The 27,732-nt window shown below is 48.0% G+C and overlaps 1 protein-coding gene across 2 annotated transcripts; it reads left to right on the forward strand.

The window, feature by feature from the left end:
* Positions 1-542: 542 nt before the first annotated feature.
* LOC146357929 (acyl-CoA (8-3)-desaturase-like) lies at positions 543-27,732 on the forward strand. 2 transcript variants are annotated; one of them, XM_084807660.1, is made up of 12 exons: positions 543-889; positions 5,831-5,941; positions 6,760-6,957; positions 7,723-7,824; positions 8,315-8,443; positions 12,475-12,535; positions 14,408-14,481; positions 18,138-18,235; positions 20,574-20,670; positions 22,571-22,650; positions 22,808-22,933; positions 26,436-27,732. In XM_084807660.1, the coding sequence occupies exons 1-12, from the start codon at positions 602-604 to the stop codon at positions 26,485-26,487; spliced, it is 1,416 nt and encodes a 471-aa protein (XP_084663786.1). In that variant the 5' UTR covers positions 543-601; the 3' UTR covers positions 26,488-27,732. The 2 variants fall into 2 exon arrangements, with proteins under 2 accessions (XP_084663786.1, XP_084664452.1); XM_084808326.1 differs by lacking the exon at positions 22,808-22,933.

The following is a 27,732-nucleotide window of genomic DNA, read 5'->3' on the forward strand; positions in this document are numbered from 1 at the left end:
TTTTGAAAAATGAGCATGAACTGCCCAGGCTGCTGGGCAGCATAGAAATGTAATAAATACAAAAATGAGAAAGTGTGCACTTTTGAAAAATGCACCTGAAACTGCGCGTGCTTTTGCAAAGTGCGCACAAACACACTTTAATCAATGGGAGAAAATGCATGCCTTTCAGAAATGTGCACAACTGGGGCATACATTTGGGGAACGTACACGGAAATACACATGCAGTTTTGTGTGAACAACAACAACCACAAGCTTGCAGTCCGATAGGGGCGTGAGTCAAAACGGGTTTCGAGGCGGAATTCAGAGAACCGCGCCGACCTCCTCCTGCTGGCGAGGAACGCGGGGCCGCGTCACGCCGCCCGGCCTTTCCCGAGGCCGGGACTTCTGGGGAGCGACAGCAGCCGGCGGGCCGCGCCGACCCTCCTCCCTTCCGGGGCGCGCCGCGCGGGGCTCCGCCGCCCGGCGGGAGCGCAGGGCGCCCTTCCACCGCCCCGGCCAGCGCAGCCCGAGGGCGCGTCCCGCCCGCCCGGCGCCTTCGCCCCGCCCTCGGCGCGAGGCTGAAAAGGGCGGGCGGCGCGGCCGCTTGCTCAGGCGGCGGGAGATGGCCTCGCCGCGCGCAGCCGAGGAGGCCGGGCGAGGCCCCGGCCCCGGCCCCGGCCCTGACCCCGGCCCCGGCCCCGGCCCCGGCCCTGACCCCGCCGCCGCCCGCCGCAGCCGCCCGCCGCGGCCGCTCCGCTGGGAAGAGATCGGGCTGCGCGCGGGCCAGGGGCGCCCGCCGCGGGAGCGCTGGCTGGTGATCGACAGGCGGGTCTACGACATCAGCCAGTTCCACAGGCGGCACCCGGGGGGCTCCCGCGTGATCTGCGCCTATGCGGGCCAGGACGCCACGGTGAGGCGAGGGGCGGTCGCGGGGGCGGGCGGGCTCGCTCGTCCGCTGCGCGCCGAAAGCGGCCCGGCCCGGCCCGCCTCCCGGAGGGCGTGAAATCTCCGGGAGCGGGGCGCGCCGTGCACGAGGGTGGATTGGGCCAGGGGCGCTTGCTGCAGCTCTCTTTCGGCCGGTCAGCGGAGAAGGCGCGCTTCCTTCCCTTCCCTTTCTCCAGTCAGGCACTCACCAGTACCGCCCTTCTCACGCATCGGTGAATCCGGCGGTTCTCCGCATCGCCGTGTGTACACAGCTCAAAACAATGCTTTCTTCGTAAGGTTCCATCATTTTTGCGTGTTGTTAATACATATTTGCATTACCATTTTGGAAGAAATAGACACTTTGTATTTAAACTGGTCGCATTTCTTTTGTTAAACAAAAACTCATATAACGGAGACTGGATCCGCTGCACACACATATGCAAATAAGTTTAAATGTATGGCTGCATCTTTTGTGGGTGGTAACTATCCCAGGATTTAGTAAAAGCAAACCACGATTCTACAAGAAGGTTGGTTTTCTGTTCACCTGCTTTAATTTGTACACAGCAGCTCTGTTTAGTCACAGTGGCATACTCCAGCAATCTTTGTTGCTAGTTTTTCGGATTTGTCCGGTTATATCAGATTTTGCTTACAATATTCATGCTACGGTCACCATATGAGCGTCGAATTATTTATTTTATATTTACTTATGCAGTTACTTAAATCCCACACTTTTCATCCTGAATGAGACCTTCAGGACAGTTGCCTACCCTTAATCTTTTATGTAAGAAGAAAGAACAAGTAGCTCAGATTCAGTCTGTCTCATACAGCAGAGATAACTCTCAGTCCGGGGAGGGAAGTCATTCTGGCTGATCGAGTTAAGTTGTCATCTGATTCCTGTCCAGTAAGTAATTGCAGGAGAATATTTTCAAGCCCCACGGTGTTGATCCTCAATATATGAGAAAGGCAGAAACCCCTGAGGCTTAGACGACATTGACTAGTGGGGTCTCAATGAAAGACAGCCGGGAAGCAATTGTGGGAAACAAAGGAGGCTGGTGGCTGCAATGTCGGTGAGGCAGTGAATGCGCTCTGGGTTTCAGTCAGAGCTAGTCAGGACTCTAAAGGAGCTATCCAAAGTGTGGCACACCTTGGATAGCTCTTTTAGAGTTCTGACAAACCTGGAATGGATCCCCGCCCCACTGACATCAGAGCCCCCGCCACCCCGATAAAAGATGACAGTTCAAAATGGCAACCTGTTAGGTGGGGAGCACTTGGCATCTGGCGTTTACTAAGCGAGGCATGGGCTTGAAATGTCATTTTGAAGGTGAACATGTTCTAAACGGTAATCCACACGTGCTAAAACAACGTAGTATATCTTTCCTTTTACGCACCCCCTTTGGGCTGAGCACTGTGCCTGCAGATGGGAGCTGCACAGTGTCGTTCCCAGCTGCGTCCATATTCTGCAGTCTGGGAGTCTAGGCGAATACCGCAAAGGGTTGTCCAGAGAGAACTGGGCTGCACGTAAACGGCTGGCTTGCTTGCTTGCTTGCTTACTTTATTTCCCGGCGCCTGGTGGGGACCCATGGCCACAGCCAGCTTTCCTCTAAGCTAGCTCAAACAAAATTGGGCTTCGATGCTGGGCACTGTGGCAAGTGAGGAGTGAAGAGTTAACCCAAATTACAGAGGCAGCGCTCAACAGCACCTTGCCTCAGAGGCAGCCAGGAAAACAATAACAAAGACTTTAGCACCAGAACGGAAGAAAATTGGGCTGACTCAAAGTTCCCTGAAACCACAAAACACTGGAGGCAGCGTTCTCTTCCCTGCGTCCTTTTAACCAAAAGGGTTTGGATTCCTTGGAACAGAGGCTGGGAGAGGGCTAGGCCGGTTTCCCCCAGAAAGGAAGCATCAGGGCTGCGGTCACCTCTGAATCCTGATGCTGTATCCACCAGCTAGACTGGGAAGGCCTCAGCTCAGCACATGCGGGCTTGGTCTCTTCCCTCTGCCCCTGCCACTCCATGCTGCTGACACCGCTTTGCTCTCTTTCATCCCTTTCATATCCCCTTTGTCTCCCCTGGATGGGGCATTGGGCTGTTCCCCCCCACCTGGGTCTTACTGGCAGCTGTGGCTATTGCTTAAGAAGCTCAGCTGCGTAGCATCCACCTGAGGTGGGCTTCAGTGGGGCGGGGGTCGGTTGGTAAACTCAGGAGCACCTCAGAGTCATCTCCCCAGGAGGCGAGGAAAGCTGAAGGGGCTGAGCTAAAGGGGGGCTTGAGACCCCTCCCCACCCCACCACAGCCAGCATCTCGGGCTGGAAAACTGCAAGCCAGCCCCACTCAAGAAAGGTCTGACAGCTCTGAATGGTACATCCGTCTTATGGTTCGCATTTACACATTGTGATAAGCTATTAAAGATACGGCCTCTCTCTCAGATAGTTTAGTCTCTCTCAGTCCTTGAGAAAGGCAAGTTAAATATTTTTTCCAGCTGGGCCTTAAACAAGAGATAGCTGGCTCATCACAGAGGTGGATGGTTGTTTTCATGGATAGTCCTAGTCTCAGTTAGTCTCTCAAAACAAAAGTTGCCTGTCGGTTGTACGGCTTCACACACAGGACTCCTTTCCTTCCCCCACCCCTTTCTTCTGTCTTTGCTCCGTTTGTTGCTTGGGCTCATTAGCTGCGCTTGGCAGCCAGCGCCCACCTCCTTTGGGAATGCCGCAATTACTTTCGCGTGGGGTAGAGAGGCTAGCCGGACTGTCACCCCCACACGGCCTCTCACACACATTTACTTCAATATGGATGTGTTCGCTTTCCGGACTATACCCACTGCTGCACTGTGTGCATTTCAGAATTTGGGGAGGGGTGTGTGTGTAAAAATGGATCGGTAAAGCCTCCTGGCTAAACCAGAAATGGAACAGAAATTGAATAAATTGCATCCGGACCCTGGTTAGTAAGCATTGATATGTCTGCAGTTTACCTCTTTAGAACTCTCGCATTATTTATTCATTATTTATTCAGCTCTTCATTTATTTGAACTCTGTTTATGCCACTGCTCAGTCAAAAGGACTCCCAGAGCAGCGTACGTATAATCAATTAAACAAGATAGTCCCCCAGGCGTACAATCGGAAAAGACACGACACAGAAGGAAAGCGGAATGGGCAGGGAAGAGCGGGGGAATAGCCCTGCTCTCCTTCTCATCTCAGCTGCTGCAATGGCTGCTGGAGGTGGCAGCTGAGGGTGGAGGAGCCTTCATGAGGGAGGCCTTCAGCGGGGCTGGTGGCATGGCCCTGCTCCCTCTCTCATCTCAGCCTCCCGTTAAGCCTTTAATCTCTTGATCTTCTTAAGAAACTGCTACTACAGACACTTCAACTCAACATGGGATAACCTGTCGCCTGAAGAAACATAGCTTATACTCAGGTCTTTACTGGAGACAGGTGTCATGGGGGATTTGTTGGAGCTGCCACGGGGTGAGGCCTGGCGTTGGCAAGCTGATTTGCTGGGTACTGGTGGGGCCAAGGGGCAAGGATACTGGCTGGCAACCTGGAGAGTTCAGGGCTAGTTGTCCGGGAAGATGTCGCTTCCCTAAGCTAGGCGTGCATCTGCTGAGTAGTCGGGGGAAAAGAGAGCCAGAAGCAGTTCTCACTAGTTGGGAGACAGTTTCACCCTCTTAGAAAAGGCCTTGGGGAGGAGGTACTGCTGGGCGCATCTCCAGTCTCCCAGACTGACATTCATACCAAGCCAGGGAACCCCCCCAACTTCTATTCCCTTCTCCCATTCCTGTCTCCCTCCCTCTTGATCTCGGCTCTTTGGCCATCTAAGCATAGGTTACTAACCCAGGAAGCCCAGCAGTTCAGATATTCTCATGCACCCATCAGCTGTTGCGTGTGCCATGCCAGGGGGTTCCAGTGTGCTGTGAGCTCCGGCACCAGGGTGATTTGAATTTCCTTGTATGAGGATTTTTAGAAGGGTGGGTGCCCAGTGGGACCTCTGCATTCCACTGGACAGTGTTGTAGATGCAGTCATGAGCCCACATCTCAACAGATGCACAGTCATGAGCCCACATCTCAACAGCTGTAACATCCTCAGTTACCTTCCTCTGAAATGTGTCCGGCATTCTTGGGTGTGACTCATGTGTTAGAGGAGTCTCTGCAGTCTTCTAATACATTTGAAAAATATTCTTTCTATTCACTTTCAAGTCTCTTTATCTAATTTAAACCACTGCCGGTCTTCTTCCTTTGATGCTAGTGCATTTTAATTTGGCTGGGGGTGAGAGACTGTGAGTGATATCAAAAGATTTCCCACCTGCTCTATCCACTGTATTACGTTAAATCAGGGGAGCACAACCTTTTGAGGGGCTTTTATGGCCCCAAGGGCCACATCAGCCATGCTGGCTGGGAAGTATGGGAGTTGTAGTCCAATACATCTGGAGGGCACCAGGTTGGGGAATGCCGGTATAATGTAAAGCGCTGAGAAACAGTACTCTTCCCTCTTTGAAAGTGCACCAGTTAGTTCCGTCCAGTCAGCTGAGTCTCAATTAAAGTTCCTAGGACCAGCGGGTGGGGCAGGGTATGTGGAAAAGATCAGCCCTTAGTGTTACTCATATTCTTTCCCTCCAAGCCAGCATTTGGTTTTGGCCTGGAGAAAACAGATACAATGCCAGTTCCATTCTCCACTTCAGCTTGCAAAACTCCAGAAAGTGTAGTTTTCATCTCTGATCCTAGATTGCTTTACTTGGAATTTAGTTCTATTGATTTCAATAGCTGAAGCTAAGCAGCTTTGGTACCGGGTGGAAGATCTCTGGGGACCTCTGTCTATGCTGCCTTGAGTTACATTGAAGAAAGGCAAGATATAAATGTAATAATCTCTTCAGTTTCTCTTTCTCTGAATCATCATCATCTCCGCTACTACTACTAGTGTTGTGGTATTTTTTGCTTTAGGATCCTTTCACAGCATTTCACGTTGACAAAACTCTGGTAAGGAAGCACATGAAACCACTTCTGATTGGGGAACTGGCACCCGATCAACCCAGCTTAGAACCCAACAAAAACGTAAGTTTGTCTTAAAATCCACAAATGAAAACAAACTTGTGTAGTAGTGTAGGGCAAAAGATGAACCAAATTTTCATTTAATTATAGCATTGCAGGATCTCCCACCCATGGGCTTCCAGTAATATCACAATGACCTACATCAAGTTCCAGCAGCACTACACAGGAGGGATGGGAAGATGTTACAGTTTGGTAAAAAGCCAAACTGTATGGTTCTGAAATGCTTTATTTCAGAATTTAAAAAATCATGCCAAAAAAGGCCCTGCCTACAGCCATGAAGACTAGCCCAGAAGGTGGTATATGTCAACATAATTTCTCTGATTTCTATTTGTACGTATTTACTTTATTGTGGGTGGCATTCAGTTAACTCCCTACAGAATGGCTTCAATTAGTGAAATGAGGAAGCAGCAATTCCCCCCTCCCCCTGTGCCCCCCCCCCCCACACACACACCCATGAAATCTTCTCTGGAGGATCGGGGAACCTTCAGAACAGATTCAGTGGGCTGAAGGGGAGAGGAAAGTGCCATTGCACAAGTGGACTTATTTTTCCCTTTCCTTGTATAGTGCATTCAACTATCATGATTCTCAAAGTGGTTGACAATCAGATTTATCTAGTGCTGCTGATGGTATTGTGTGGTTTCTGGCTGTGTTCCCTTGAAAGGGGGCAGCAGCAAGGGGGATACTGCGGCGGGAGTGGAAACGCTATTTTGAAGACCTCTCTCCCAGTTCATCCTGTGCTCTTACTGTTATTATGGTTGCCGCAAGACAAGTTCGTGGCATCCTTAGAGCAAACAGAGCTGCAGTGTTGGATCTTTTCATAGAAAGTGCTAGTAGAAGATTTCCAGGAGCTGCGGTCCACTGTGAAGAAACTGGGACTCTTCGTGCCAAACCAACTCTTCTTCTTTCTGATGCTTCTGCACATCCTACTGCTGGAGGCTGCTGGCTGGTTTGTGTTGTGGTACTTCGGGACATCTGTAATGACTTTCCTTATTGCCACAACACTGCTTACCATTTCTCAGGTAATTTTCATCAATCCTCTGTCTATGCACAGATTCCTGTAGGCACCGTTACATATCCCTGTTGCATTGTCCTCCTGTAGCAAACTATCTTTCGGCCAGACTAACAGAACAGACTTTCTGCACCAGGGACATAAGAATTTGGCCCACAGGTTCCGCTGCCATGGGCCTTCATGACGAAGCCTCTGTGCTGCCTGAAGAAACCATGGGTTGCTGGAGGGCCACAAGTAGCTAGGGGCAATCCGACAGCAAACCGACGAACCCTGCAGTAGGAACATTAGATCAAGGGACCAGAAGTCCCTGTTTCGTCTGGCTGATCAGTCCCCAGAAAAAGTAGAAATGAAAGGTGTCATCTTAAGTCTCAGTTATGTCCCATACAAAAAAACAAAAACAAAACACTGCTAATGGAACTGAAGTAGAGCATTAAGGAACACCCATGTAATTTCACCTGTAATACTGTATATCTCACAGGAAGTCAGATAAATTCACGGAGAACAGACCTATCCTTGATTATGTGCCAGAATAGCTATCTTCGGTGACAGTATGCTTTTGATTACCTGAGATGCTGAGGGAAAACAATCCACCCTGGCAATTCTTATACACGTCCAACAAATACCATTGGGTGTATTGACTATACCCAGACTTAAGAGACCTGTGGTCCTAAGGAGTAACAAAGAAGGGTGGGCATGATCCTGGCTTCATTCTGATGCAGCTAACAGTAAGACGAGGCCCTTCTTTTCTGAGTTCTCATTTCTTCTCCTTTTTTAGTCCCAGGCAGGTTTTCTCCAGCATGACTTGGGGCACCTTTCAGTCTTCAGCAATCCGAAATGGAACCACATTCTTCATGAGTTTGTGGCGTGCCATCTCAAGGTAAGTGTATTATTCTGGGTATGTTCTGTGGAACGGGGTGAACAGATGGAGAAAGTAGATGTCCAAATGTTTGGGACTTCAGCTCCCAGCATTCCTGATCATTGGCAATGCTGGTAGCGATGTCTGGGAGTTGAAGTCCCAAACGTCTGGAGATCTACCTTCTGACCACCCCTGTTCTATACAACTGGCCAGAACGGAGTTTGAAATATGGTAGTATGCTTGAAAAGGGTTCATTAAATTTCAAATATGCAAGTTTATTTCTAGCAGCAAATGGCAAATATGATATTGGGTCTGTGTTTCTCTAAGAACATGGGAAGCTACTTTATGCCAGGTCAAACTATTTGTCCATCTAGCCCAGTATTATCTAGATGCCAGGATTGAACCCGGGGCATTCATCATGCAAAGCATGTGGTCTACCTCTAGGCTCTGGTCCCTCGCCATGTTGAAGAGTGTTGTAGCCTAACTTCTCTGCTCTTCTCTTTGTCTCTAGGGGCTTTCAGCCAACTGGTGGACTTTTCACCATTCCCAACATCATGCCAAACCCAACTGTTTCCTGAAGGACCCAGATCTTTCAATTCATCCCATCATGTTTTCTTTAGGGAAACCTCTCTCTTTAGAGGTAAGAAGCAATGGCAACTTCAAGACCGCTTGGACGAGATGGGTTTTGTGACACGTACCAATCAAGGTTCAGAACAGAAACTGCTTTGGCTGGACGGAAGGAGTGTGATTTTTCTGGACCGCTCAGCAGTGTTTGATACAACAGATCACCAAGTCCTTGTGGATGGCCTGAGACAGTTGGTGGTACTGCTTGGCACTGGTTCTGTCGCTATATCTAATGGGTCAGTGTCAGAGGATAGTGCCAGGTGACTGCTGCTCTGCATCACAGGAGCTATCCGGTGGGGTACTGCAAGGTTCCATCTGGCCCACAGAGCGCTTTTCAGATAAACATGCAACCAGAAGGAGGAACTCATGGGGCAATTTGGAGTGTGATGTCATCAACACAGACACTCAGCTCTGTTTTTTGTTTCCATCAGATCCTGGAGGAGCAGTCTGAATGAATACCTGAACATGGTTATGGGCTGGATGGGGGCTAGCAAGTCAAAGCTTCAGACAAGACAGAGTTTATGAATAACAGCAAACAAAAACAAGACAGAGTTTATGGACCAGCTTAGAGCCGGAGGGTTGTCCCAGGGCAGGGCAGGGACAGCGAGCCTTTTTCAGCCAAGGGCTGAATTCCCTCTTGGAGAAGCATTCAGGGGCAGCATTCCAGGGGTGGGCAGGCTGGATTTGGCCCCTGAGCCTGTGGTTCTGTACCCCTAATCTAAAAGAGTTGATAAATAGGGAAGAATCCAACACACGTCCTATTTAGAGTAGACCCACTGAAATGAAGGCAACTTAAGTTAGACATAACTAGCAAGTCCCATTCATTTCAATAGGCCTACTCTAAGTAGGGTTTATGTTTTGGTCTTACCCATTGTCTGGTCAGTTTGCACAACTATGCATACTGACCAGGCAATGTCCAACATTCCCTGTAAAGCTATTAATTTGTGCACATTCTCCATGCTTTCATTGTTCACATTCAGTGGTTGGGGGAAAGGGGGTGGGGCCAGGGGAATGGGGTGTGGCTATCTGGCAAACCCCAGCAGACAGATTGGGACCCCAGGAGGGACAGATTGGGCCCCCAATCTTGAGGTTCTGCATCTGTGATTGCTTGCCTCAGACAACATATTGCCCTTGGTCATTCAAAGTGGTAAACTCTTATACTGACCATTGCAACATTCTCTGTGTGCGACTGCCTGAGAATAAAGTTTGGAAACTTCAGCTAACGGGGCCATAGGGATAATTTCTCCAATTAAATCTAGATTGGATTACTGCAATGAGCTCTCCGTGCAGCTGCCTCCAGAAACCTCCGTGGTTTCTGGTACAGACTGCGGTGGAAAGGATATTAGTGGGTGTAATGAGCGAGTTTATACTTTATTTACACTCCTTTAGCATGAAAGAGTTGGTCATTTGAGGACTCGCCCTAAAGTCACAAATGGCCTAGGCAGTTCCAGAGGCCTGTTGGTTGTAGTACAAGACATTCTCAGATCCTCCTTAAAATAAAGTTATGTGTTAAGTTATTCCTCATCCTTTAGTCTGTTTTGGACCCAGAAACATTACCTGGTGTCAAAAGAGGAGAATGAGGAGTACACTGAATTAACCGGCAGCAGTTTTCTGACTGTACTGCTACAAAGAGAAGAGAAGTGGCTTTGGGGGCCACACCCAGGGAAGGAAATAAGGCCTGTGTGTAAGTGCTTATTAAACCGGAGGGATCTTTATAAATACGGATGTGTTACCACCCCCATCAAGACTGCAGTTATCAGGGATACAGCAGATAACTGGAAAAGGTTTCGACAAAGATTTGAACTCTACCTGGCAGCAATAGGACCAGAAGTAAATACTGATAAGATCAACCCCCCACCACCATCCTTCTTCTTCATGTGGTGGGGGAGGAGGCTTTGGATATTTATAATAACGTTGCGCTTGCTGAAGGAGAAAATGTGAAACAGGAAGTAATGCTTCATAAGTTTGAAGAATACTACATGCCTAAAAAGCATGAAACTTTTGAAAGAGATGAGTGCTTCACATGCATGCACAAAACAGATCAAACCCTGGATCAATATGTAACAGAATTAAGAAGGCTGAGTAAGAATTGTGGTTGTGGTGACTTGAAAGAGACTCTGATCAGGGACAGAATTAGGGCGCGGCTGCTACATGAGGGAGATTTGTCCCTGGACAAAGCTCTTCAGATTTTCAGGGCCTCAGAAACTGTGAAAGCACAAGCCAAAGATCTGAATTCAGCAGAAGGTGTTCTCTTTGCTCCAAATGTCAGGTGAATGAGATATTTATCACATTTAAATTGGATAGTGGTACTCGTGTTAATATTTCATCTGAAAAGGATTATGAAAGTCTGCTAATAAGGCAAAAACTAGGACCCACAAATGTCAAAGTTACCGGTTATTATGGAACAAATATCTCAGTACTGGGGAGACGTATTGCTAGCATCAGGTACAAAAACGCCACATACCAGCTTCTGTTCCTTCTTGTACCCAAGAATGTGACACACATTCTGGGTCTAGCACCCTGTGAAAAATTAAATCTGGTAAAACATGTATCTGCATTACAGGACCATACTGACCAAAGGCATGCACCACTCATAGAGGAATAGAGGATTAGTTTGTAGGGCTGGGCTGTTTGCCAGGAGAGCACTGAGCTAGGCAGGATGGTGGACTTACAAGTAATTAAGAAAATAGATGAACCATCTGGTGGAAAAACACAATGGCCAGTTGCGCATATGTTTGGATCCAAGGGACCACAAGAAGGCAATCAAAAGAGAGCACTTCAAATAACCAACTAGAGAGGAAATAATGGCTCAATTTGCAAATGCACACTTTTTTCTTTCTTTTTTTAGCAAACTAGATGCTTCTTCGGGATTCTGGCAATTGAGGTTAAGCAAGGAAATTGTGTACATTCAATACTCCATTTGGACGTTATAGATTTTTGTGCCTACTGTTCAGTATTGCATCTACCCCCAAAGTCTATCATTAAGGGCGTAATCTTATGGAGGTAGACATTCAATGAAAGAACAGCATCATCAATGACTATGGCAAGTCCTGAATGCTACTAGAGCTGCAAACCTGAAACTGAACAGGCAGAAATGTGTTTTTGCTGTTACAGAACTGACATTTGTGGGAGACATTATTTGTGCTGAAGGTGTGAAACCAGACACGAAGAAAGTAATGGCTATAAACATGATTCTATGTCCACATGCAGAGAAGGATGTTCAGTGATTTTGGGGGGTAGTGAATTATCTTGGGAAAATTATCCCTAACTTGTCCGCAGCAGCAGCCCCTCTTCGGAAGCTTCTTGAACAGAAAAATGAATGGTGCTGGGATGCTTCCTGGGAAGTTTTTAAAGCAACACTTTAAAAAAAACCAGACAGTGTTAAAGTTCTGCTCCTCAACCTGACCTATCAAGATTTTGGTGGATGCCTCAAAATTGGTGGATGCCTCTTCCTCCATCTCACCACCCACGCTGTCTAGGCCAGAGCGAGGGGCAGGCGAACAAGCAGGTTGCCATGGTGAAGAGGAAGCGCAGGTCTCGGGGGCTCTTGTCAGTGGGCCCCTGCTGGGCCCCTTGGCAGGTGCCCAGCCATGCCCACCTTTGATGCCGGCCCTGCAAGCTGGCGAAGCTCCTCTTGGCTAGCAGAGAAGCACCCACCCGGTCCTAACCCCTGCAGCCAGCTGCTCTGGATTTAGCCAGACTACTCCAGTCAGTAGAACTGACGGTATAGAACTGCCCTGTCTTTCTCACATCTTTATATTTTAACATAATGTTCAAACGCTGGATGCTTCCCATGTGTCCTGTGTGTGTGTGTGTGTACATATATATATATTTTTTAAAAAGAAGTGCAGCATCAGTGCTTGCAGTCCAGCACAGTGATACCTTTTAAGTGCACAGGTTTTCCTGCTTTTCCCCCGTCATCCAACGTATTTATTTCATGGGGAGACCAGCTGCAGGGTACTCATGGAAATATGTTTCTGACAATGCATAATTACTCAGTAATGGATTAATTATTTGATTTCCACGACCTTCCTCTTTCTTTTACAGTTAGGGATGCAAAAGAAGAAGCACATGCCGTACAATTATCAGCACATATACTTTTCCATCTGTGAGTATATCTGATTTTCTCACACATCCCTTTGACCAATGACATATTGGGCAGTATCCAATAGTGTGATTCTGCAAACCCACATAGCGTCAGCAAAGCTGCTCCGAATATTTCCATTGTGCAAGCGATTGCCTGTTATGGTTGTGCAACGGGTTGCGCAAGCAGCTATGCATAACGCGTAACCACTTGCACAAGTGCGCTTGTGCAAATGTCACTTCAGCTGGATCCCCCTCTTGCACATAGTTTAAAACCTGGTTTCTGCTCATGCAACATCGTTTGTGCTCATTGTTTATTTGCCAAATAACCTTCTCATGTCTCCCCCGCGCTCACCCTCATCAAAAAGCCCTGTGTCATTCTTGGCCTTTGTCTTATCCGTCTCGCTTATATTGTGGCCCTTTTGGAGAATTATGTCCTATACGACGCCTGGCACATAGTGATGAGCAGCTTATTTATGAAACACTTGTATTAATGGTAGAAAAGCAAGCGGCGGCAGCAGCAAATGATCAGACGATTTCAGAGCATGAAGAAAATCCTTTCTCAGGACAATTCCGACAACCAGTTCAGCCAGTGCTTAAAGGCAGAAAGAGCTGTGCCGGTGCCAGACCCGTATCTTCAGAGCTGGGTAGGCCAAAACACGGCAGAGCAGAGGTGAAGGTCCATTTCACGCAGATGCGGGGCAAGCAGGGTAAGGGGCTGGGCTGGGAGAGGAGCGTCTCTACCACTAGCCGCCGCTTCTACCACTTGAAATTGCCGCATCCGTCTTGCTTAGCAACTGTGCGGAGATGACCCCGGGGTTCAAGATCCATTCTGCTGCCATCATGTCTCCTTCTGCCTCACTGCCCAAAGTTCATGTCTGGCCATGACAAAGCGTTGTATGCGTTAGACTGCAAGGCACTCCAGGTGTTTTGGGCTACAACTCCCATCAGCCCAAGCCGGCATAGCCAAACGTCAGGGGATATGGAAGCTGTAGCCCAAAAGGTCTGGTTTTGGACTACAGCTTGGAGATTTCAAAGATGCCAAAGCCTCTGCTCTACCTGTCCAAGGCTGCAGTCCTGTGCATACTTAGTTTGGATCTACACTTGCAGTAGAATGAGACAGGAATCAGCTAGAGCGCAAGCAGTTACACAACCCGTTGTACAACCTGTTGCACAGTGGGTTGCACGAGTATAATGCATGCCCACCCCTGTTCTACCACCTAGCAGACAAGGGTGACACCACCGCACTCTGTGCAGTTACAACTGTATTGGCACAAGTATGTTAGGACAGCAGTGTAAGAGGTCAAATGCAGGGGTGTACAAAGCCCCCTTGCCTTGGGTCCATGGGGGTCCGCAGGGGGGAGGCAACCCGTTCCTCCCCCCCAGAGTCCTCACCAGTCCCGGCCAGCTCCGCTCCGCAGTGAGTCCGCAGAGCTGCCGGCCGGCTCCGGCCGCTGGGACACAAATGGCGTCCACGTAGCAGGCGCCATTTGCGTCCCTGTTCTTTGCAGTAATAGGCTACGTAAAGATTTACGTAGCCTATCATAGCAAACGGCAGGGACGCAAATGGCGCCCGCTATGCCGGACGCCATTCGCATCTGAAGACCGGCAGGAGCAGGCGGGACAGGCAGCAGTGGCCGGCCGGCAGAAGGTAGGTTCCAGCCCTGCGCGGATTCCCCCAGGTGGCAGGGGTTAGTCTTTCGTTCCGCCGCGGACTCGGGGGGGGGGCGGATTCTTAGAATCGGGCCTCATTGGAGTCCGTGGCGGAATTCTCCGCCATCCCTAGTCAAATGGTTTGAGGAGAAAAGCAGATAACAGAAAATTCCCTGTTGCTTGTCGCTTGTGATCACCGTTGTGTTTAAATGAATGGATGTGCTCTTCTTGTCTCCTTCTACAGTGTTGCCCCCAATTACAATGCCCATCTTGAAGGCCTATTCGTTGTATTTCATGTTCAAACGCAAACTGTGGAGGGTGAGTGTGCCTAGAATTACCATAACACTTTCCAGCTTTAAGATGCTGAGTTGTTGCTGTTTTCCAGTGAGGGGTTTTCTAGTGTTAGAATTTCGCCCATCCAAGGTGATAGGACAAATGACGGCCCACGTTCGGGAGCATGCGTTTTCTGTCACAGTGGCACAGGCCAGCTCGGTGCAGCGAGGGTGGGAATGGCGAGAGATGGAATCCCATGGGATTTTGAATAGCAGAGTGATTTATGCCGCCGTCTGTGCAAACAAGCGATGCAAGATGAAATAGAGGAAGCAGCATATGCCGACTAAGGGCTTACCCCTGGAAAGTATTATGCTACAACTGCATTTTTTTCCTTTGTAGGGTCCTCTTTCAAGACTATCATGATTTCTATATCCAGTCCTCATACTACAGGGTACACATACAGATGATGCCCGCACAATCTGTGACCTTCCAAGCTGAACACAGCCTGTCCGCCTTGCTTTGCAGTCTGCCAGCTGCTTGACAACCACTGTGTTTTTGCAGTTCAGGCACAAACAGGAGCTGGATCAAGCCACTGGCTGGCTAGCAGCTATGGCTGGGGGGTTGCATTCAGCTTGGTGGGTCAAACGTTCTGAAGTCTAATCCAGGTGAGAGCCAGTGTGGAGTGCTGGATTGGGACTCTGGAGCCCCAGGCTCTAGTGCCCACTTGACCAGGAAGCTCGCTGGGTGACTTTGGGTCAGTCACTGACTCGCAGCCTAACCTGCCTCACAAGGTTGTTGTGAGGGTAACATGGAGAAGAACAGGATCATGTACTCCACCTTGGGTTCCTTACAAAGAGCGGGAAAGGTGAGATATAAATGTAAGAAACAAACCAGTAGGCGATGCCCTTGCAGTAGAGTTTTGTCCGTGCCACCAGCTGGGCAGGTGAAATTGACAGTGGTCTGTGGCTTTAATGTTAGGAGGGGATGTGTGCTGTGGCATGTCGGAAAGGGGAAGCACACGTTCTCTGACGTATATTTTAAAGAAAAGGGGAAAAGGTCTGTAAATGGAGGGTACGGTGATGCAGAGCAAAGGGGTAGCTTTGCTGGTGCTTGCTATTTATTAATGAATTTGCATTTGTCTAAAGTGCTAGATCAGCCTTCCGCAACCTCCAAATGTGTTGAATTACACTGGCCATCCTTCCCAACCAGCATGACTGGCAGGGGCATGCTGGGAGTTGTAGTCCAACACATCTGGAGGGCACCATGGGGGGAAAACAGTGCTAGGTCAGCACTTCTGCCACTTTCCAGATTCTGCAGGGAAGTGCTCAGCCTCAAAAGATATTAAAATCTTAAGGGAAAAACCAAAGCTCTTTAACAGAACAACAAAAATACTTGCCATGGGAGTGGAGCTGTTGCTAGTAATGTCTTTGCTGACATCACCGAAAATCACATGACCTCTACCCAGTCCTCTGGCACTCAGCCATAGGCCATGCCAGGGATGCTGAAGAAATTCGAGACGGACTAAAATGAGCTGCTTAGAAATGAGGATTTCTAAGAATCCGACCTGCGGAATCGACTGCGGAGTGCCCCCCTCAGGCCACTTGGAGTCCATGGACTGCCAGATGATTTTTTTACTTTCCCAAAATGTATGCATATAAATTTGTAAGAAAATACGTAAGTTTCTGCTGAAACGTTGAATGGAATAGGGGACAATACGCTAAATGTGATGTACTAAGGTAAATTATGTAAATAATTATGTAAATACTTACGTAATTATTTATGTATCTTTCAGCGTAACGAAAAAAAATGTCCGCATCTGCCTGTGAGCAGACGATGCAATGAAGGGCACCTGACAATCCGCGAAACACAGACAGAGCGGATTCTGCACCGTCCGTACATCCCTAGTCCATGCAGCACTGATCTCAGTGGAAGTGCGAGCTGAAGGGAAGGGGGCAGGCAGGGAGTTACACTTTCCCACACAATGAAATATTTTGGCTTGTTGCTGGGAGAAGTATACAATTTCTCAGCAATGTAAGTGCTCCTCTGAGGAAAGATGTCTGGAACAGATCCCCCTCAAAGACTGGGGCAATGTGCATTTGTGTTTTAAAGTGATGAGCTGGAAAAGCCCTGAAAGGCAGTTTAGATGATGCAGTTTTCTAGGTGCATTTTCAGGTCCACATTGGCAGACGAATGTGCATTTTTACAAAACCTTTGTATTTGCAACACAATGATAACAACAACAAACTTTTTTTTAAAAGCCCCCCCACCGCCCCAAGCCTAACACCTTCATATCAAAAAACATATCAATATACAGTCATCATTGACTATAGGGAAGAGGGGGAGGGGAGAAAAAGAAAAAAGAAAACACAAGGAGGGGGAGAAAAAAATTAACGTTTCCATTTCAAATATATACGTTAATATAAGTAGTCCGTATATCTAAATAAGCATCCATACGACTTTGATGGTTGTAGGAAATGTGCTCAAGCATAGCAAGAGCAGTAAGATCTTCAGTGCATTGAGTGGTAGGTGGTGGGTATTGTTCCTTCTGAGCTTGAAGTAGAAGTCTCTGTGCAACTGTAACGGCTCCCAGTATCCACTTTTGCTGTCCATCTGTTAATCCCCACTTCGCAGGGATGTCGTTTAAAAGTGTATGTACATCCTCTATTACAGATTTTTCCAGAACAAAAATTATACAACTAATGACTTCCAGCCAAAAAGAAGCCACTACAGGACATGCCCACATCATACGCTTCATTGAGGCATTGTCTGCATTACATCGCCAGCATCGAGCAGAGCTGGCCAGCTTCTTCTTTACAAGCCTTTCTGGTGTCCAGTATACATGAAACGTTGGTTTTGGTTGAATCAATCTCAATTTGAAATCAGCCTTCCCCATCTTGGCGCCCTCCGGATGTGTTGGACTACAACTCCCATAATCCTCAGCCAGCATTGCCCCTGTCCAAGTTGGCTGGGCATGGTGGGAGTTGAAGTCCAACACATCTGAAGGGTGCCAGATAGGGAAAGAGTGCTCTAGGTTGAGAACTGCTCTGAGGAATGGTCATCATGCACAAAGTGGCTTGATGGTTTCTCTGACCCGCTGAAAACAAAATGGGTCTGCTCAGGTAGCATGAACAGGGCCTCCGGACAGACAAGGGGCTGCGTGGAACCTCTTGTGCTTCAGGGTTGGTTCTTTAACTCTGAGCTGGGCTCATGGGAAGAAGTCTCCCCCTTGGAAGTGGGTAGGTAGGAGTCATGGACCAGTGGAGGCTGGTCACCCCAATGTCAGGGGGCAACGACTCCGCTCTGGGTTTCAGTCAGAACCAGTCAGAACTCTGAAGGAGCTATGCAAGGTGTGAACCCTGTCCCCAAACTAGGTTCAGCACCTCGGATAGCTCCGTTAGAGTTCTGACTGGAGCCCAGAGCAGATTCGCTGCTCCGCGACATCGGAGCAACCAGCCTCCGCTGTTATAGGCCACAATGCTGTGCCAAGGTTGGACTTGCTGGGAATACAGACAACGTGCCCTTCCCTGCAGATGGGCCAGTGCAGAGGCTGGTTGGTTTTCAAGAGTACAGAGTACCCCCACCTACTCTGTACGTGACAAGATATGTGGGCATTGTGTTCACCTTCCTTGGAAATATATGTTTACCTGGGTCAAGGGGAGGTGATACTGTAACGGATCCATTCCTTTCATTCTCTTTTCTAGGAAGCCGCATGGACCGTGGCATACTTTGTCCGATTCTTTCTTGCCTTTGTGCCAATTCTGGGAGTGAGAGGCGCCTTCGGATTATTTCTCCTGTTCAAGTACTGCGCATTGGATTTCCTTGCTCTCTTTGTCTGGTCTCATCACGTGCCTGGTCCCCAGATTACCCTTTCTCAGGATTAGTTTGGGGGCCCACACACCCCTTATCATCTCCTCTGCTGAGGGCTGGTACACACACATCCACCTCTTGGTGATTGTGGCATCCAGCGACAACTTCCCTGTGTGAATGAGCCATCATCGATGCAGCACCACAGATACTCGTGGTCAGAGGGACAGAGAAATCACAGGATACGTGTACATGCATGTGTGACCCTGCCCTCAGTCACTATTTTGACTTTGAAATCATACATTTTTGCTTTCTCTTTCTTGTCTGCATCTTTGTATCTAACCTGAGTAGGCTCTTCACAATATTGAAAATGAAAGCAATGGGTTGGATACAGACAAATTTAAGGAAACAATTATATGGTCCCTAGAAGACAATCCCAGGGGCCATAGAATGTGTTAGATGTGTCTCTCAATGAGGGTGGAGAAAGAGGTCTACCCTTGCAGAGGGGCACCTGTCCTAGCAAGCCTCCTCCATGAGGCTGCGGAAAGGTCTGCAGCCTGTACTACACTGATGTTCAAAGTCCTGTGTAAGTTCATTTCTAGGGATGTCAGAGAATTCCACTGCGGGCTCAAATGAGGCCTGATTCCAAAGAATCCGACCTCCAGGTTCTGCGGCGGAACGGCTTCTCTTACCTCCAGCTCTGGAGGATTTCGTGCGGAGCGGCTCTCTGGAAGGCCATACGTTAATGGCAGCTGCCATTAGCCTATCGCTGGGACAAATACAGACAAATGCCTGCCGATTGCGTCTCCTGCCTCGGCATTTCTCAATCAGAGGGAGAAGAGGGTAAAATGCCTCCCTGCAATGAAGGGAGACACATCTGATCCCCCAGCCCACCAAGCTCAGAAGCAACGTCCTCTGTTGTCTCAGAGCACCTTATTAAGTTCCAAGGGGCTTACTCGAGGGTTGCATACTTGCAGGGTGATCTTATGTCTACTCAGAAGTAAGTCCCATTGAGTTCAATGTGGCTTACTGCCAAGTAAGTGAATGCCCAGGATTGGGGCCACAAGAAAACCGCTACACCAGAAGTTAAGCTACGGAGGGCGGGGGGGTGATAAGGGAGTGTGTGTAAAGGCAGTCACTTGTGATCCTGCATTTAAAACGGACTTAGAAAACCCCATTTTAAATGCAGGATTGTAGGCTGGTGGCAGATGCATTTTTTTTTTTTTTTTACTTCAGTCAGTGGAGGGAGATGTGCTCTGTGATTGGACACTGGTTTTGTGGGTCTCCCCTTTAAAAATCATATGAAATTATGAGGATCCCTTTTTGGATTTTATGTGCCCTTGTTTTACCCAGTACCTCCCTACACATTGGCTCCCTGGGTGGATGGGGGAGTCTTCTTTTTCAGCCAAGCAGGAGAAAGCCTTCAAAGTTTGGATTTCACTGGCTATTTAGGGCACAATGCAATGCATATTTAGACAGAAAAAAAGTCCCACAACTCCCAGCATTCCCCAGCCAGCATGGCTGGCTGGGGAATGCTGGGAGTTGTGGGACTTTTTAAACATGCATAGGATTGTGCCATGCAATTCATCTGGCAGAGTTTGGCATCTTTTAAGATATTTTTAAAGCAGTTGCTTTAGGTGGGAAAGCAGTGCCTGTCACCTCCAAATCGGAAGGCAATTTGCTTTCAATGGGATTTCCCTCCCTTCTTGAAAAGAGGCAGACACAGGCAAACCTCTGGAGTTTGCAAACGGTGAACTGGAAAACACAGACCGAATTCAATACACTTTCTCAAATCACTGCGGGTGACGGAACGAAAGATCCCTAACAAGCTACGAAAAAGAAACAATGGATTTCATAACATTCGTACATCACTATATTTCTCTCCCATGGGTATCACTGGGAAGGAAACTGTTCAAGAAAGAAAAAGGGGAGGGGAAGAAAAATATGGCTCATCTCTCCCTTCAACCCTGTGGAAATGTAGCAGGGCTTTGGATTTGTCATGGCCTCCAGCATCAGTGCTCCCAACCTGATCAGTAGGGTTATCTTAGTCACAGTTTAGTCCCACTGAAATCAATTGGGGATTATGTCAATCACAAGTAACTTGCCCCATTTATTTGAATGGGGCTAAAGCATGACTAACTTAGTCTGGGTCCAACCTAATGTGTGTGTTTGTTCAGCTGGTCAGCTACCGGTTTAGACAAGAAGGCACTGATCTGGTGGGCCTGGCTGCCCTTCCAAAGCTAGCAAATAAAGACCGGGTCAGGGAAGTGACCCACTCTTCAGCTTGTGGGTGGGGCTGCCTTTACGCCCTGACTTTTTGTCGTTTCTCTCAGCATTACAGAGAGTACCTTATTTACATGGGTGTCACAGCTGAGCCATATTCCTATGCACATTGATTATGATACAAACATGGACTGGGTCTCTACCCAGGTAAGAAATAACCCCTTGCTTTTTCATTTTCCCCCTCTCCCCAAAAAACGTGGGGGCATGTGGGATTAGACTCCTTACTGGAGGCTGTGTGTGTTTTGTGTGTCCTTGTATGTGTGAGCTTGTTCACACATACACAATTGTTGAATTACCATAGCATCAAGCCACAATTTGCCTGTGTGAAAGTTGTGTTAGTTTTTGTACGTTGTTTTTATTTGTATTTCATTGGGTAATGATTGTTTCTCTATATTTTATAAACCGCCCTACGCAAGTAAGTAAATGTCAGTGACAAAGAGTTTCCAGGGAGAACCTTGCCTGAACACACATGGTTTGATATGCCTTTATTATCCTAGTTCTTCTCTAGCTGTTATATGGTACTTTAAAAGACACACACACCAAACCACATCAGATGAGCAGAGCAGTAATATTTTGATCTCACTTCAGGACAGGAGCGTTAAACAAACAAGAACCTGGCCATGGCAGAAATTAAGTATCTCATTTCCCAGCATTCCTTTTCCACCCAAGGATTTTTTGGAAAAATCATCCCTTTTTAGGAAGAGAGGCCTATCATTCCCCGGTGTCCTGGTGCAGTTTGAAAGAAGGCCGAACTGAATCAGAACTGAAAAGAAATACTGCACAAATGGAAAATTTAAGCATCTTTTCAGAATTCAGTTTGGGGTTCCTGAATTTTGGAATCACTATAATCATGCGTTTCAAATTTGACTTTGAGAGAAAGATTGTCCAGAAGGGTTTTATGATGAACCTTTAGGACTGGGGTGGGAAACTGGGAGGTGCCAAATGTTGTTGGACTCCAACTCCCATCAGCCACAAACAGGATGGGCCATGGTCAGGGATGATAAGAGTTGCAATCCAACAACATATGGGGCAGTATCCAATAGAGACTGCCCGCGAGCAGCCAGTCCCACCAATCCCCTTCTGCAAGCAGTGCCCACCACTTGCGGAACGGAGAGTTAGTGCTTCTGGGGACAACTGGAGTGGGGAATTCTAGAACAGGGCAGGCCAGCAGAACTCACAGAAGGCACTTCTGCCAACCTGCCCCATTCCAGAAATGGGCATTGCCACTGATTTCGGGGCTTGCCCCCAGAAGCAATAAATCTCCATTACTCAAGTGGTGAGTGCCGCTTGCGGAAGGGAATTGATGGGGCTGGCCGCTCATGGAATGGAAGCGGCAGTGAGCCCTGCTGGTGGACAGGCAGCATTGGATACTGCCCATGGAAGGCCACAGGTTTCCCTGGTTAGGCAAAACTCTTAAAACCTTCCAAAACTGGAATGCAACTCATGCTGTCCATGGCACAATCTACCTCAAAGAGAAAAGGACATCCTGGATTCTCTGGCCAGTAACTCCAGCGTCATTATTAAACAGCAGACAAGGGCGGGCTCATAGTACTTCTGGACAAAAAAGATGATTGCCGGGAAGTACAATGTCATTACGATGATTCCGGTAATCATCTACCTTTAAGTGTAGATCCCCCTGCTAATACCAATTCATTATCAAGGTTGCAGCGCCGGAGGATCACCTTTAGGCTACGTAGATGCAAGTATCCATACATTTCTCGTGAAAGGGTCTCCCAGAACACCCATGTTCCATATTCTCCCTGAAATCCACAAAGAAGGCTTTCCGCCTCCTGGCAGACCAATCATTTCAAGATCAGGCTCCTTGTTGGAACCATTAGCCACGCACGCACGCACGCACACACGCACGCACACGCACACAATTGGTAGTGCTGGAGAGGGAAAAATAAAAGAGGAGAATCTGTGTTAGAATTCTGAATTCGAAATACTTGCTTAAGAATTTGCTCCCATAATGCATCCCAGCTGTCTTGGCCTGATGGAGCGTCCGTGGACCCACCGCACTCCTGTTTCTCTCTTCGTTTTTCACCAGGTGCAGGCAACGTGCAATGTGAGCCAATCTTTTTTCAACGACTGGGTGACAGGGCACCTGAATTTCCAAATCGAGCACCAGTGAGTACAGATGTAGGGCAGTGGGAAAGATCCCTAAAAACACCATGGGAAATTGCCCTGTCTGTGGTGGGCAGGTGCTCCAGCAGAGTCACAGGCCCTGTGAGAAGAAAGGGGGCCTAATATCACCTCCTCACCTTTCTCTCTCTCGCTGTCTCAGCCTTTTCCCTACAATGCCGCGACACAATTTCTGGAAGGTGGCCCCTTTGGTTAAGTCTCTGTGTGCCAAGCATGGCATTGAGTACCAAAGCAAGCCCCTGCTCACTGGCTTTGCCGACATCTTGCGGTAAGTATCCCGTGACAAGCTGTATCGAGGTAGGGAGATGTGCTGAGGAATGGAGATGGAGAAACCATCTGGGACTTGGGGATGCACACGGATATGAAAGTCAACAGAATTCTGAATAGAATACATTTATGTCATGAAGGGTAACGGAGGGAGAATCAGTGAGATGACACTTTCTCTTGGACATACATACAGGGGGCTGGTTTCCCATCCCTGTCTTTCCCAGCAAAAACGTGTGTGTCTACTTAGAAGTAACTCCCATCGTGGTCAATGAGGCTTGTTCCCGAAATGCACGCTCCAGAAGTTACTGAGATTCCCATGCATTGAAATAACATTTAGGAGCCTCAGTGTCAAAGCTGTGTGTCTTTGATGTTTGCTTCCTTGCTTTTCGAAAGTAATTTGCAGCTTCAGTCCTTTGCAGCATCAGGAGCTTTAGTGGAAAGGAGAAAGGGGTTAAAATGGGGGCTGGTTGGAGCCACGGTGCTTTCAGTATTCAGAGGGCTAGCTCTCCTAAAGGCTGTGAAGCCCTATGTCGAAGCTGTTTTCTCAGCTGTAAGGGGGTAATTAATGCGAAGCTTCGATCCTTCACAGCGTTGTCAGCTGTAAGGAAGGACAGGGTAAGCCTCTCACATTGGTGGACCAGCCCCTGCCAGTCTGATGACGTTCAGTCCAACCCCCCTACCCCACCTGGAAGTATGGTCCTGTGGATGGACTTAGAATGGTGCAGTGCACTAGTTCGTGGAGCCCTGCGCAGACCAATGCCGGCTGCTTGAAAAATCTGGGTAAACCACCATGGGCTTCTCCTTCCATTGTCATGGAGACGGGCTGCTAAACAGTCCCTATTAAATCACAAGTCACAGAACACGTCACCCATTTCCCCAGGACTTTTTTTCATATGCTGTCCCCAGCATGTTGATGCTGATGATGGGAGAAGGAGAGGAGGCAGAAGCCACAGACTTGTTGGATCAGATTAAGGATCTACCGTGGCCCGCATTCCACTTCCAACCAGATTTGGGACGCTTTCAAGAAGTCATAATTTCTGGCACAATAACTGTACCCTGCTGTTAGCAAGGAATGTACATACAATCACAACAGAAGCACAGCATCATAACTAGAGATGAAAAAAGCACCAGGAACAAAATTCATGCCCAATGCCTGCTAACTCCATTGGGTCATGATATCAACAGAGAAGCCCATGCATGTCAGTGGATATATTCTGCCAGAGGGTTTTGGAATCCAGTTGTGCTCATAAATCTCCTGGGCCAAACTAACCTCTTTATATATGAGACTGAGGATGAGAGGGCAGTGATCCAGCAATAGTAATAAAATCTTGTTAGCTGTTGTAATAATGGGGAGGGTTCAGAACTGGCCAGTTATTATCTGAAGCCCTGAGGAAATGAAGATTTAGGCTGCAACCCTATGTACATTTACCTGACCACAGTGGGACTGATTTCTGAGTGAGCATGCCTAGGATTGCATGGCAAGAGTCTATCTGCTCTTGCATCTGCATCATCATCATTGCCATGACTTGTTCTGCAAAAGCACAGCTCTGTCTAAAGGAGGAAATGTGATGGAGGATGGCCCTGCATCCGCACTTCGTGTGGTCTAGCGTAGACACAGGGTTAACCCTACTCAGAGGAGACTGGTGGCTCTGATTTCATTGGGGCTGTGGATCCACTCTGGGTTTCAGTCAGAACCAGCCAGAATTCTAAAGGAGCTATTCAGTGTGCTGAACCTATTTGTGGCATAGGGTTTAGCCCCATGGATAGCTTAGAGTTCTGGCTGGTTCTGACTGAACCCCACAATGGATGCACAGCCCCACCAAAATCAGAGCCCCTGGCCTCCACTGGTCCTACCAGTGACTGAAATGAATGAGACTTGCGTTAGACTAACATTGAATACAACACATTGGATACAACCCACTGCTACTAAAATTGGCTGCAATCAGGTCGTGTATCCAATGAACAAGAGTTTCACAAATTTGTGAAAGAAACACTGGGAGTTGCTGCCTTGCCAGAATAATTTTTGTTCTCTACCAACAACACTACCAAGACTTTGTTTTGTATGGGCTTCTTTTGTACATGGCTGGTGAGCTGTGTTTGGCTTGGCAAGTCACAAATTGTGGTTAATAGGGAGTCAAGAACGCTAAAACGATCGCTATTATAGCTGTGTTTACATATGTCTCTTGCAATCTGCCCGATGTACACGGACACAGTATAAAGAGCACCATCCCAGTTATATTGGGAAATATAGTATTAATTGCTGGCTGGCAGATTCTTCACATTTGTGCAGTTACACACAATAACGAGCTTCCTGATCACACATCTTAACGCGATTGCGATAAAAACTAGCATTTGCAGGCAATTTTGAACAACTTGTTAATGCTGGCAAAAACACTTGGAATAACAGGAAGATGCCCAGTATTTAGAATTTATTTAGGCTCGTTCACAACAGATTGACTCCAGAGCAATCCAATTCAAGTCAATGGGAGTGCTTCAGAGGAGGCAGGGTGTGGATTGTGGCCACTCAGACCTGTCTGGAACGTAACTGCAGAAAAAGAATGAGTGCCACATAAATAAATCATAGAGCTGTAGGGCAGCCTGTCCATCCACCCTGTCCAGCTTCTGCTTGAAGGCCTCCAACGAGGGAGAGCCCACCACCCTTCCAGGCAATTGGCTCCATTGCTGAACTGCTCTTACGTTTTGTCCAAGGACAACATGGACGCGTGAATCAGGAAGTCAAGTTCCCTGCACCAAAGCAATTGAGTTATCCCAAGCTCTTCTTCTGTTGAAAAGAAAATATGAAAGGCGTGGGGCTAGACACCACTGCTCCTGAACTTGCCACAACCTGCTACAAGGGGACATTCATTCAGATATTTGCATCGTCGCCTCAGTGCCATTGGCTGTTTCAGCTGAAGGCTCTGACCACAAAATGCATGCTTAACATGCAAAGCTTCCGATACCTATACCGAGTCAGACCATAGACCAGGGGTGGGCAGCATCCTCACCGGTGGCTATGCTGGCAGGGTGGATGGGAATCGTAGGCCAAAGCATCTGGAGGGCCACAGGTTGCCCACCCCTGTTCTAGACCAGTACAGACTGGGATTCCAACTCGTAGCAGCCCCCCAAGACCTCTGAGATCCTTTTTTAACTGGAAATGCCAGCGACTGCCCTGGAGACCTTCTACGTGCCTACCGTGTGCTCCACCGCTGGGCCAGGGCTTCTCTCTCTCAAAAGAGCGCCTGCCCTCCGCACCAGGTTTTGGTTGTTCTGACAACATAGTGCCATTGAACCGTGGCCCTGTTGGTCAGAAAACATCAAGGTGTGGAAGATCTGGGAGGAGAAGCAGCGTGTAGAGACAGTTGACACCGAAAGCGGCCTGCTGCCCCCTCTCCTCTAAATTCACTGCTTGATACCTCTCCTTTTCTTGAATCAAACGCATGTGCTTTCCGTGTCTTCTGTCCCATAGCCATCAACCAGGCTCTTTTTTCCCCTCTTCTTTGCAGTTCCTTGAAGGAGTCAGGCAAGATCTGGCTCGAAGCATACAATCATGGATAAGAAGCATACCCTCCCCAAGTGCATCACCGCAGGAAGCATATAAAGCTAGAGGGCAGACGGAGATGGGACTGAGCTAGCCTTCTGGGATATGAAAGCTAAGGTCATTCACAGCGGGGAAGAGGATGCGGGAATAGATACGCCTTTGCTCTGATCCAGGGGGACTCTTACGATGTCCTTATGAATGTCTATGAATATGAGGATAATACAGTCATATACTCTGTTTTGCCTTTCTGGGGCTTGGGTGCAGCATTAATATGGGTATCGCAAGATTTCTCAGAATTGCTCTTTAAAATGATAAGGGGGCTTTTAGCCATAGCCTCCCCCCCCCCCACCCCGTTGATAACTCTCTTACTGTGGTTACGGAAATGAACTTTCTTACTCTCTGACTGGGCGGGCGGGGGCAGGATGCTACACCATTTCTTCGTAACGTGGTAGCTAGAAGTAGTGTATGGAAAATAACGAAGAATACTAGGAGAAAGGGGAAGAATCAAGACAAGCTCCAAAGGAGTAGCTGAATTAAAGAAACCCGGTTACGGTTTGAGGACAAGACTAAAGATAAAGCAGAAGAAGAGTATGGAGCATAGACCGCAGGGAGCAAACCACTGAGATACAAGCAGGAGCAGAGAGGTTGTAAGTACCATGTTGTATGGTAAGTGGGGCTCACTCTGAGAACAGGCAGCTTGATACAGGTAATACCTGTGACTAGCTGGACAATGTGAACCAAGAAAAATAGGGGTGGGGAACCCCTACTCGCATGATACGCAGTTCTGAAAGGAGACTGGGGAAATCAGCTAAGTTTGAATAAACATGTTTCACAAATGGACCATCGCTGCAATCTAGGTGTGTTTACTCAGACGTCCCACTATATTCAGTGGGCTTCCTCCCAGGTAAGTGTGTATCAGGGTGGAACCTTCGGTTTCCTTTCGAAGCACACTTACTAGGGGGTAAGTCCCATTGAACCAGGGGGCTTTTGTGAGTAAACAGGCTTGGGATTGTGCTGCACATGTAGTATTGTCATTGCCACTGTTTCTTCCTCCTTCAAACCTTTCTAAACTGTTAGTAATTTTGCTGTTAAGGTGTTACTAAGCTCTGCCTGGTTCCTCATAGTACCAAGATATCAGAACTTTTGGGGAAAGGATCTGATTCATTTTGGTAGGGATGAGTGTGTGTGTGTGAGAGAGAGAGAGTAGGGCATGTATGTTCTAGGCTTAAATTGTACTAACCTGAATAAACCCTATAATGAGA

The sequence above is a fragment of the Heloderma suspectum genome, chromosome 1 (assembly GCF_057233095.1).
Source record: "Heloderma suspectum isolate Gila_16-S chromosome 1, 16-S_ref, whole genome shotgun sequence".
In the NCBI taxonomy this organism is placed as follows: Eukaryota; Metazoa; Chordata; class Lepidosauria; order Squamata; family Helodermatidae; genus Heloderma; species Heloderma suspectum.